This window comes from Chelonoidis abingdonii, chromosome 4 (assembly GCF_003597395.2).
Source record: "Chelonoidis abingdonii isolate Lonesome George chromosome 4, CheloAbing_2.0, whole genome shotgun sequence".
Lineage (NCBI taxonomy): Eukaryota > Metazoa > Chordata > Testudines > Testudinidae > Chelonoidis > Chelonoidis abingdonii.
In genome coordinates, this window is record NC_133772.1 from 54,612,057 (window position 1) to 54,624,784 (window position 12,728).

General features: G+C 39.6%; 1 protein-coding gene across 5 annotated transcripts in view; it reads left to right on the plus strand.

Moving 5' to 3' along the window:
- Positions 1-12,728, plus strand: part of USP47 (ubiquitin specific peptidase 47) — a 107,089-nt gene that overhangs the window by 17,307 nt on the left and 77,054 nt on the right. For 3 of the 5 annotated variants that reach the window (XM_032791785.2, XM_032791786.2, XM_032791787.2), the window contains 4 exons: positions 1,368-1,427; positions 8,935-9,138; positions 10,027-10,140; positions 12,097-12,235. In XM_032791785.2, coding sequence (XP_032647676.1) covers positions 1,368-1,427; positions 8,935-9,138; positions 10,027-10,140; positions 12,097-12,235 — 517 coding nt within the window. The remainder of the gene's footprint in view (positions 1-1,367; positions 1,428-8,934; positions 9,139-10,026; positions 10,141-12,096; positions 12,236-12,728) is intronic. The other 2 variants (XM_032791788.2, XM_075065180.1) reach the window with 1 other exon arrangement.

Here is a 12,728-nt window from a genome sequence, read left to right on the forward strand (position 1 = left end):
TTTACAAAACGTGTTACGTAACCCATTAAGTGTTGGTGAGGTGTAACTTTATAATTTTTAAAATACAGGTAAATAAGTTTAGGAGTCTTCATGTACAGTATAGTCTTATCTTTTTTTAAATGTTTAGAATTGATACTGGGATATCAAAGATAGCTTTTCTCTCAGATGCAGAATAGAATGCATGCAGTTTAATTCATGCTGCAGTATTTGAAAAATATAAACTCTCAGCTGCTAGGAAATATATGTATAATATATCCCAAATCAGTGCAGTTAAGAAACTAAGTGTGTGGTATTAAGCCTGAGTGACTTTAATCACAGAAATGTGTTGTATTTAGGAAATATGAGGAATTTTTTTAAAGTTTGTCTATTTCAACAGCAGTCCATCTCTAAGTAGTGTAGTTAATACCATGATCTGGATCGTAAGACCTAAGTGGCAGTTTTCCATGTCTCCATTGTATCAAGAAAAGGGGGCAGATCGGGACCTTTTGTTTACCTGGAGCGTCTGCAGGCGTGGAGCCCCTCAGCTCCCTGTAGCCATGGTTTGCTGTTCCCAGCCAATGGGAGCTGTGGGATTTAAGGAATTAGTTCGTTGTTAAGCTGAAACATTTCACCAAAAAAAGGCTTAAACTACCAGCATCATCTGATGTAGGTTTATAATATACATTTATCAGTATGACTTAAAAAAAACAACTTATCTATTTATTCAATTACTTATGCTATGTTTTCGAATCTTGTAGTATACAGTATCTTTTCTTGCACAAGTTGTGGTTAGGATTTTTGCGAACCAGTTCATAGTAACTGAAATTACTGCTGAAGAAAATATTCTAATCTGATATGAACCTATGTTAAATTAACTAATTTAATAATATATAAATGGAGTAATAAACTGAGTTAAAAGCGTATATTCTGATCTGGTTACTTGAACCAGTCGAGCAAAGTTGTTATCAGTGTCACTATATGAGATAAATACTTATTGTAAAAAGGCAAAATAACAAGTAGAATTACATTAATTTGAATTTATTTACAGAGGTGGATTATTTTAAACTGATATTTTTGCACTCAATATTTTTTTACTTTGTATAAATAATATATCACACTTATCAACACTTTCTGAATCCTATTTATTCTTTTAGTCTGTGAAGTTACACACCTTAAATGTAGAACCAAATTCTCTACCAGAGTTTGCCCTTTAAATTACAGTTGATTTGGAAGATTGAATTTTTTTAAATAAACTTTTAAGAAGATATGACTGATTATCAGCTTCTTATCACATCCACTTTGCGTACAAAATAAACTTCCTCTCTGCAAACAAAACATCTATACTTTTTTAAAGCATTATGATTTTGTTATTAATTTTGTTTTTATAGGATATGTTTTGGAGTTGCAGACAAAGTCTCTTTGATGAAATGAAGAAGAAATTTTCACAGGTGACAACTGAAGTCAAGTCAACTATTTAGAGTGATAACCAAGATACATCATAACAGCATGATACTCTAGCTTTTGTTTAACATGAGCATGAATTGCTTAAATTCTTTGCATGTTTTATGGATTTAAAAAAGTCATTACATGCAGTCCTAACAATAGAAGCTTTGATATATTTAGTTCCACTGTTTAATTGTATATTGTCCGTTATGAGTATTTAGCTTTTTTTGTGTTTTGTTTTTACCACCATCAAGAAATACGAGTATGTCTCTGATAGTTTGAAACAGTTTAATTGGATTGATTAAAATTTAAAAGCATGGGTTGTAAATACTGCCTCAATCACATAGGATCCTATATCTAACAATAAATTAGAGACTTGCGGCTCCGTATGCTTTATAACTTGTCCACAAACTTGAAGGAGAACTACGCTGTTTGCTCAACCCGGCCATCTAAAAGCGTGCAGCTTAAAGTAATAAGTACTTGTCGTCATGAATAGAATAGAATAGAATTTATTTTTATGCACCCTCAAACACCAATTTGGGATTGATGTGTTATACTCTGAACTCCCTGAGCCACCCGTAGTGCCCCCTGACTTGGGTCCTCTGCAAGAGAACCAACTGTGCTTTGCTAGTTGCTACTTTCAGTCTGCCAGTGAACCAAGTGTGGTGCCTCAGAGGTAGATAGTGTGGAAAGGGGCAAGTTGTGGGTTGGAGAATGGCCAGGAGCCTGTCCTGCGGGTTATTGTGGGGGGCACAGATGGGAGTAACAAGAAGACGACTCTCAGCTGGTGAACTGTAGAGTGGAATTAGTAGCTCTACTCCTGACACTCTGCCTGTGATTGGTCATCACTTTTAACCATGTGTTGCAACATACCCAAAGACATTAGCACAGAAATTACTGAAGCTCAGTTTGTTAGCCTATATTTTTCTAGTTGTTTAACACTATTAATACCACCAGCTGGCTCTTGATCTTCAGCTTTTCCTACAAGCGGGAGTTAATTGGATAACAGTGTGTGCTCTCTGTCCTATTCCATGGAGTTAGAACTCATAAATGTAAGCTGGGCTGCTTGTAGAACATCAGCTAAGGCCAAGGATGTCAGGGAGATGAGCTACTGAAGCAGGCTGCAAGCCTGCTCTCCTCCCTGTACACAGTGAGAGAAAGTTCTGTAACTGACAGCTTGGACATTGTGGCAGTCAAGGTTCAGAGTGTGGTGCTGGTGCTTAGAGAACATAGTGGATAAAACCCTTCCTAAAAACAATCACGACTGAAAATTATTAAATCTGAAGTCATTGTTTTCAAGGATGAACCTTGGGGAGAAGAGGAGGAATGGACGGTGAGGGTTTTTTTCATGGAATTAGATTAAATCAGTGCTGCTATACAGTTTGGTCCCGTGGTGCTCTGTGGTACATGGTAGCCTGTCACTGTCCCTTAGGGAAGTCACATGATCCCTTATGCCTCATACCACACTGAGCCTACCAGTTAGATGAATGTGGACCAGCTGATGCAGTGAAGTGAAGAGAGCTGTATCTCAGAGTAGCATAAATCAGTTGGATCGGGATTGTTCTCCAGAATAGCAATCCTGTTCTGTGTTCTGTTCTCCTGATATTGCTTTATCTCCCACAATCTGTGAAAAACTGGTATTCTGCTGAACTCCTTTACTATTTCTGTTGTGTGTAGTTTACATTCCAGTACAGTTGCAGTCTGCTTTCTCCTCCTCAGAGAGTTCAGTCCATAAGATTGGCATTTTCCAGAAAGGATGAAATGAATAAAGTATTGCAGATTTGCTGGAAAATATGCCTTCTGCCTCTGAAGAGCATGTTTTCCTGTGAAGTGTTCTGCATTGAAGAATGCGTCCGGCATGCCTACAGACTATGAGAAGCTTGATTTCTAATCTGAGAAAATTCACAATGGAAAGTGAGCCCACTTAATGTAGAAGTATTGCTTAGTCTTATTGCTTTATTTAAATGATTTAGATAGATGCCTTAAACATTTATTTGGAGAAGGCTACAAAAATCACTTCAGCATTTAAGGTCTCTAGTATTCATATTGGCATTGTGTGTTTTCAGGCACTCTGGCTGTTGCTACAAGCCTCCGTCCTTCGTATAAGGCTCAGTGGTATATATAGACCCTCTTCACAGAGAGGACAGCTGTGATATACTACATCAGTTGCTTCTGTGTTTCTCACTTTCATGTATTACAATGCTGTTTGTGTGGAAATAGAATTATTTATCAGGTCTTGCCTGTAGCTCTCCATCTGACAGGAGAGGACTGTTCTCTGGGAGATGATTTTAAGTCATAGATTATAAATTCAGCCTGAGTATGATTCTTGTTTACCTGCAAATCTTCATCCACCAAAATTGGCAATATTGCAGCATGAATCTGTTGGCCTTTGAGACCAATGTGCTTGTTCTGTAGTGGGCAGACATCTGGTCGTCTTGACATGAATTTGCAAGGTCTTGTGCTTTCCACTTTACAAATTCAGAAGACTGGTTACTTTAGAGATTCTTATCCTCTCCACACATCCCTGACTCTAGTATGGTCTGTATTTTTAAATATGATTTGTTCCTTAATACTCTGGAAGTCCAAAACTTAGAAATAATTTTTGAGGGGATTAATTTTAGTGTTTCAGTGGATCTTTGGCTTTCCACTTCTTATGCAGTAACTGTTATTGAAACACACAGGGCCAGTGCAAGGATACTTGGCGCCCTATGCAAAACTTCCACCATGTGCCCTCCACCCCTCCCCGTCCCCCCTGAGCATCGATTATAAAATTTCAAAAATGAATACTGCATAATATGGCATTGTTTGTTAGAATTAATACACATTCAACTTGAAAATGTATTAATTTCATTTAGTCTACATATTTAGTGAAAATAAATGAACAACCTGACAGAGTGTGGGGCTGGCTGGCTTCGGGCAGGAGGGTGCGGCAGGGGTTGGCTGGAGACAAGGGGATGGCAGGCCTGGCTGGAAGCAGGGGAAGAAGGTGTGGCAGGGGCTGGCTGTAGACAGAGGATGCAGGGCTGGAGGCAGGGCAGAGGGTGCAGCAGGGGCTGGCTGGAGACGGGGTGCGGGGCTGGCTATGGGCAGGGGGTGCAGCAGGGGCTGGCTGTGGGCAGGGTGGCGGGTATCAGGGCCGTCCCTAGATAATATGGGGCCTTATGCCCCACAGAGCGGGTGTGGTGCCCCTGGCCTCTGCAGGGGGAGAGTCCTTGCGGGGGAGGGGCTCTGGGAGAGGGCTGGCTGTGAGGGCAGAGGGGAACCACCCCCAGCACTCACCGGAAGCGCGGCTGGGTCTGGGTCTCTGCACTTCCCCGCCACCGGTGAGTGCAGGCCCGGCCCTGCTGCAGTGCTCAGGGAGTGGGGCCAAGGCGGGACTGAGCAGGGGCGGGGGCCTGGGGAAGAGCCAGAGCAGCAGGGAGCAGCGCAGCGCCTCCAGTGGCCAAAGGAGGAATAACATCACTTCCCAGCTGGCCGGAGCTGATCAGAGCCGTAGCACCGAGTGAGCATCCCAGACATTTTGGCGCCCTCAAATTTTGGCTCTCTAGGCAGCCGCCTATTTTTCCTAATGGTTGCACCGGCCCTGGAAACACAACATTGGAAAATGTCCTTTCCTTTGTACTTTGGGGCCTTTTTGACACCCCCCCCCCACTTCTCCGTTTAGTTTTCTTGCTCTTCTCTAGTTCAAGATTTGTTTTTTCTCCTGTTTTATCAGAGATAAAATGGTGCCTAGAGAAATATGTACTAATAGCTTTCTTTAGCCAAGATGATTTACTCAGGCAACTAACAGAAGTTACTAGATCACAGGCCCTGATTCTCTTAGGGGACTTCAGTCACCCCGATATCTGCTGGGAGAGCAATGCAGCAGTGCACAGACAATCTAGGAAGTTTTTGTAAAGTGTAGGGACAACTTTCTGGTGCAAATGCTGGAGGAACCAACTAGGGGCAGACCTCTTCTTGACCTGCTGCTCACAAATAGGGAAGATTATAGTAGGGGAAGCAAAAGTGGATGGGAACTTGGGACGCAGTGACCATGAGATGATTGAGTTCAGGATCTTGACACAAGGAAGAAAGGAGAGCAGCAAAATATGGACCCTGGACTTCAGAAAAGCAGACTTTGACTCCCTCAGGGAACTAATAGGCAGGATCCCCTGGGAGAATAACATGAGGGGGAAAGGAGTCAGGAGAGCTGGCTGTATTTTAAAGAATCCTTATTGAGGTTGCAGGAACAAACCACCTTGATGTGTAGAAAGAATAGTAAATATGACAGGCGACCAGCTTGGCTTAACAGTGAAATCCTTGCTGATTTTAAACATAGAAAAGAAGCTTGCAAGAAGTGGAAGCTTGGACAAATGACCAGGGAGGAGTATAAAAATATTGCTCAGGCATGCAGGAGTGAAATCAGGAAGGCCAAATCACACTTGGAGTTGCAGCTATCAAGGGATGTTAAGAGTAACAAGAAGGGTTTCTACAGTTATGTTGGCAACAAGGAGGTGGTCAGGGAAAGTGTGGGCCCTTTACTGAATGGGAGAGACAACTTAGTGACAGAGGATGTGGAAAAAGCTAATGTATTCAATGCTTTTTTTGCCTCTGTCTTCACGAACAAGGTCAGCTTCTAGACTACTGCACTGGGCAGCACAGTATGGGGAGGAGGTGACCAACCCTCTGTGGAGAAAGAAGTGGTTCAGGACTATTTAGAAAAGCTGAATAAGCACAAGTCCATGGAGCCGGATGCACTGCATCTGAGGGTGCTAAAGGAGTGAGTTGGCAGATATGTGATTGCAGAGCCATTGCCATTATTCTTTGAAAACTCATGGTGATCAGAGGCAGGTCCCGGATTGACTGGAAAAGGCTAATGTAGTGCCCATCTTTAAAAAAAGGGAAGGAGGAGATCTGGGGAACTACAGGCCAGTCAGGCCTCTTCCTTCAGTCCTGGAAAAACATCATGGGAGTAGGTCCTCAAGGAATCAATTCTGAGCACTTTGAGAAGAGCGAAAGTGATCAGGACAGTCAGGCATGGATTCACCAAGGGCAAGTCATGCCTGGAACTAACCTAATTGCCTTCTAACAATGAGATAACTGTACTCTGTGGATGAGGGAAAGCAGTGGATGTGTTTATTCCTTGACTTTAGCAAAGCTTTTTGATACTGTCTCCCACCAGTTATTCTTGCCAGCAAGTTAAAAGAGAGTATGGGCTGGATGAATGGACTATAAGGTGGATAGAAAGCTGGCTAGATCCCGTCAGTTGGGCTCAAGGAGTGCCACAAGTGATCAATGGCTCCATGTCTAGTTGGCAGCTGGTCATCAAGTGGGAGTGCCCTCAAGGGTCGGTCCTGGGGCCAAGTTAGGGATGATCAATATCTTCATTAATGATCTGGAGGGATGGATGCATGGACAGGGGGAGGGTGCTCAGGGTGAGCACCCTTCAGCAAGTTTGCAGCATGACATCTAAACTGGGAGGAGTGGTAAAGCATAGGCCTGCTGGAGGGTAGGAGGATAGGGTACAGACGGGACCTAGACAAATTAGAGGATTGGGCCAAAAGAAATCTGAATGAGGTTCAAACAAGGACAAGTGCAGAGTCCTGCACTTAGGATGAGGAAGAACCCATCGCACTGCTACAGACTAGGGACCAAATGGCTAGCAGCAGTTCTGCAGAAAAGGACCTAGGGTTACAGTGGATTCTGAGAAGCTGGATATGAGTCAACAGTGTGCCCTTGTTGCCAAGAAGGCTAACGGCATTTTGGGCTGTATAAGTAGGGGCATTGCCAGCAGATCAAGGACGTGGATCAGTCCCCTCTATTCAACATTGGTGAGGCCTTATCTGGAGTACTTGTATCGCAGTTTTGGGCCCCACACTACAAGAAGGGATGTGGAAAAATTGGAGAAGAGTCCAGCTCGGAGGACAAACAAAAATGAACTTAGGGGGCATGGAGCAAGCGTGGACTTATATGAGGAGAGGCATGAGGGGTACTGGATTATATAGTCTGCAGAAGAGAAGAATGAGGTGGAATTTGATAGCTGCTTTCAGCTACCTGAAAGGGGATTCCAAAGAGGATGGAGCTAGGTTGTTCTCAGTGGTGGCAGATGACAGAACAAGGAGTAATGGTCTCAAGTTGTAGTGGGGGAGGTTTAGGTTGGATATTAGGAAAAACTTTTTCACTAGATGGGTGGTGAAGTTCTGGAATGGGTTACCTAGGGAGGTGGTGGAATCTCTTTCCTTAGAGATTTTTAAGATCAGGCTTGACAAAGCCCTGGCCAGGATGATTTAGTTGGGAATTGGTCGTGCTTTGAGCCGGGTGTTGGACTAGGGGACCTCCTGAGGTCCCTTCAAGTCATTCAGCATATAATTCCTGTCCAAACTCATTTTATAGTGAGTTTTACAAAAGAATGATTCTCTTGAAGGTTCAGAAGTTTTAAAGCCAGCCCTCAAGATTGTTGCAGATCTTCTGTTTTACTATCTTAAGAATCAATAAGGTGGTGAGCCACTTGTCTCATGGCTAGAACTTCGGGATGGCTCTGTTAGGCAATTATTTCTCTACCCTCTGACTCCCCAGAAACAGGCAAACAAACAAAACGTTCTCATTCCCTGTTAACAAGATTTCTGCTATCTAGATTCTCTAAAGCAAGTTTAGTATAAAAGAAAGAGAGCACAATTGTGAAGCCAATTATGTGGATCATTTACTACTAAATCTGTGTGTATATGTATTTATTTATTTTATTTAAAAATGAAAGATCAAGACAGTTGCAGATACAAGTTTGTCTATGATGGTTGAGTCCCAATTTTTCTCTTATTTCATTTTAATAATAGAAAAATGTCGGAATGTGTTTTGTAAATTGCAGAACTTAATTATGCAGGGACAAATAGACCTGAACTATAACCTTGATAACTTTCGTTTTGCTACTGAATACATCTGATAATTTACATACATTTTTCAGCGAAGGTTTAGTAGAATTGTTGAGTTCTCATATTCCTTCATTATTTTTACAAAACATACTATGTAAAATTACTATGCTCTGATGTTAGTAAGTTTAAACCTAAACTACACTGATTAAGTGAGCAAGGTACACTTGACCCAGTATCCTTGCTTTTATTATTTGCTTTCTAATTGTAAAGTTCAGTAATTTTTCTTAAACATACCTAATTTTTAGTACTTTAGAACTCTGATTTTTGTTTGTGTTTCTAATGACTGACTGTCTAATATATGTAAAAAATACATGCATAACTGTGAAAAGACTAGTTAGGATATCGGTAGGAGTTTCTAGCACACAAAAGCTCTACCATAATTTAGCTAGCATGAGAACTGAAATTACAGAAGAACCTTAGCTAGCACGTGCTGTGGCATTTAACATTGACTTTATATTTTCCATGCTTCTAAAATAAAAATTGTAGATTTTAAATTAGCTAAATGTATTTGTTGTAGTTGGAGTGTTGTTACTTTACCGATATAGGAATTGTTTTTAAAAAACCTCTCCTTTTAACCTCAAGAATAAGTTGTTTGCTCTGATTTCAGATAGAAAGTGCTGCTGATGAACCTAGAGTGCTGTGTATAATACAGGATACTACCAATTCTAAGACTGTGCATGAACGTATCACTTTAAACCTGCCAGCTTCCACTCCATTAAGAAGGCTGTTTGAGGATGTGGCCTCCAAAGTGGGCTATGTTAATGGAACTTTTGATTTAGTTTGGGGAAATGGAATCAATGTCACAGATATGGTAATGCAAGAATTTATTTATTTATTTATTTATTTATTTATTTATTATTTTTAAGGAAAAAAATTTAGGCGATAAAATGAACATTTGTAGAAGTTTGTTTTGAAGAACAGTACTTACATAATGTTTTCAGTATTGTCCGATGTTTTCAAATCTTCCCCTTGCTTCTAGTTCCTATAGTGACCTAAGACCTGGAAAAATTTGTAATCAAACACAGCCAAGCTAGTTAATGATGTTACTAGACTTAAATCTGAATTTCTTTTTGTTTTTGTTGATTTAGTTTAGACTATTTTGTAGTGTCAGCTGTATTCTAGAAGGAACACTTACTGAACAACTAATTGACAAGTTTTTAACATGATCATCTGAATCGCACACTTGCACTTATTCTCCAGATGTATTGTTTTTGTTTAAATAAAAGAAACATCAACAACTAAATCAAGGGATAGCTCGGTGGTTTGAGCATTGGCCTGCTAACCTCAAGGCTGTGAGTTCAGTCCTTGAAGGGGCCACTTAGGGACCTGGGGCAAAAATCTGTCTGGGGATTGGTCCTGGTTTGAGCAAGGAGTTGGACTAGATGACCTCCTGAGGTCCCTTCCAACCCTGATATTCTATGACTAGTGGTTCAGCTCCTGAATAAACTGACCAATTTGCAAATATTTATTAAATATTTTGATTAAGATTTGATTTATTCACTGGTTTCTCTTGGTGGTAGTTCTTTCTGAACTCCTCTAAGTTTGATACTAAAAAGCTGCTTATTTTGTAGATGGCAAGGCTATTTTCTTTTTCACTGTAGTATAAGTTATTTGAAGCAATATATTTAGAAGAAAACTTACTGAACTGGTTCAGAAAAACTTTGATTACATATAAATGTGTCTGACGTTTTGTTCTTAGACTCCTTTGGATCAAACCAGTGATAAATCTATTCTTGATGCTCGTTTTGAGGTAGGGAAGAAAAATTTTCTACGTTTGACAGATAAAGATGGTGAACAGCCTCATATAATGTCGGTAAGCCAAAATTTGATATATTCACCACATTTATATTCCTTTCAAGCTTTACCAGAGATAAAATGTGTTTATGCCTTTATTCCTGTGACAAGATTACATTATTGTTGTTTTTCTAGCCCTGTTTGTCATACTGTCTCTCAAAAAAACTTCGTCAATGCAACTCAATTACATGTATTACCTGTTTGTGTCCCTGAAGTAAAAATACCAGTGATAAAAATAGGATGTTATTTTCTGTTACTGATTGATGATACTTGTCAAATTATGTTCAATATTATATAATCAACTAAACTTTGATTGTATAGAAACAGGTCTTAACAGTACGGACTCAGTCCCAGCCGAGTGTAAGATAATTCTGCATACAAAGTAGGATCTTTAGCAGCAAAGGTGTAGCTACATCTTCAGTTTTGTAGGCTTGCATTTTTATTTATTCTGTAAAAAACAGATTAAACACAATAAAGATTGTTACAGTCACTTGTGGACTGCCACAAAAAAATGTTTGAAAGTTCCTGCTGAGTGAATTTTAGAATCCAAGGAAGTGAAAATAGCAATGGTTTATATGAGCCAGGCATTGAGTAGGCTAGCTACATAAAAGATTTAGTGTGCTGCTCTGTCAGTGTTTCCTTATCCTGACCTGCTGAGGCTTTCTTAAGCAGATTGTTTTTTGTGCCAAATTGGTTTTACAGTATGAAAATATGTTCAGGATAAGACCCTCAAACTCATTTCTTTGTGACCAAAGTCAGAATTTGAATCCAAACTGGACAATTTTTTTTGGAGGAAAATGGGATAGCGGACTGTCCGGCAAATTGCTGTTTCTTAAAAATTGTTTTTGTGTTTTAAGTATACATGTGCCCAAAATGTTGGATTGGTGCATTTAAAAAACAGGAATACAAATTGTACAAAGACTTATTAAACTAAAGGGTTACCAACAGCTACATATAATAACTTCCCATGATTTGAGTTTCTTAACAGTTAAACCACAGAAATGGAATGTAACTTAAACCATCGCCATACAGATAGTTAAGAGCTCTTACTGGTTGTCATCCTTATTCAACCTTGAGCCTAGGTTATGACGGGGATCTCTGAATAGGGAGAACTGGTAGCCTATATTTAAGTTGGCCAACACTGTCTACTATACTTCTTTTTTTCAGAAGCTCTGATGTCTCTGTTTCCAACTAGCTTTTGAAATTTGGCATGGGGAAAGACCTCTGGCTAGGGCCTTGTTTCACATGAAATTTTGTTTTGTTTTTTTGTTGAGACAAACTGTTAAAAATAAACATTTCCCTACTGTCATTTGTATTCATCAGGAAAATTTCTGGCAGAATGTTGGAATAAAAAAACTTTACTTTGGGGGCTCCATACATGGAACAGGATCCAGTCTCAAAACTCCCATGGTAGAAGAGTTTGCTGTGGTACTACAGGTTCAGGGTTCACACCTTACTGATAACAGGGGAATTGTTACAGTTGTGCATAATAGAATTTGTTTAGTTCTTTCCTTAAAAAACCAAAGTAACAAAATCCACATATCTAACCCTGGCAATTGCATACAAAAATGTAGTAACACTTTTTGTTTGCAAAACTGCTTTAGTTGGCAAAATCAAACACTTGTATGTTAGGAAATGCCTGATTAACAGTTACTTGTGCAACCTTAATTTTTTCCCCTCATATGCGTATGCATTACAATAATCTTTAACTAGAGAGTCATATACTGTTGTTTCCACAGGATACTTGCCTTAGTAAGTGCACAGGATAGACTCACAAGGGAGCAGAAATAAGGTTACAAGAGCAACTGTAAATCAGGCATTTCATAAATTTTGAGTGTTTGACTTTACAACCTAACTGATCTTTTAACATGGGTTCTTTTGTGTGAGATATATATTAGGTGAGTTTTAACTTCTTTTGTAAAAGTTAATTAAGTAAATTAATTTTTACATAAAAATCAATTTATTCATATTTTAGGAGGAATCAGGTACAACAGATGATGGTAATCAAGAGAGGTTTATAGGCCCTCTGCCAAGAGAAGGCTCTGTTGGTTGTACCAATGATTATGTCTGTCAAAACTACTCATACTCTTCTATCCTGAGTAAATCAGAGACAGGTATGGTGTTTTGTCCCACTTTGTTTTAAGCTGTTTAATAAAGCGAGACTAGGTGTTAATTATTTTAAAATAATATTAAAATTCTTCTTAAGTAAGCAGGATCTTAATTTATTTTGAAGAGGAAAGAGCCATTTATTTTAAATCCATTAAAATGTTTTTATCTACTGTTGATAGTTCTTGCCAGATCTGTCTTTGGTAAAAGGAGAAAAGTATCTCCTTCTTGGTTTATAATAAGATTGCAATGTATGTGAAGACATGTTCCTTCAAAGGCAGGGTGGTTGTTTTTTTTGGTGGATGGTTGGGGAGGGGTTGCTTGGTGCCAGTGTGCTTTTAAAGTTTAAATCCACAATTGTTGTTGAATTTCTTGTTCCTCCCAACACTCCACCTTCCCTAGACCCCAATTTATAATTTGGTTTTGACAGTACTGTTTGTGAGATTACAGTACATCTGTTCCCTCTTATGCATCTGTGTGTTCAGCTGGTAGTGTAAATCA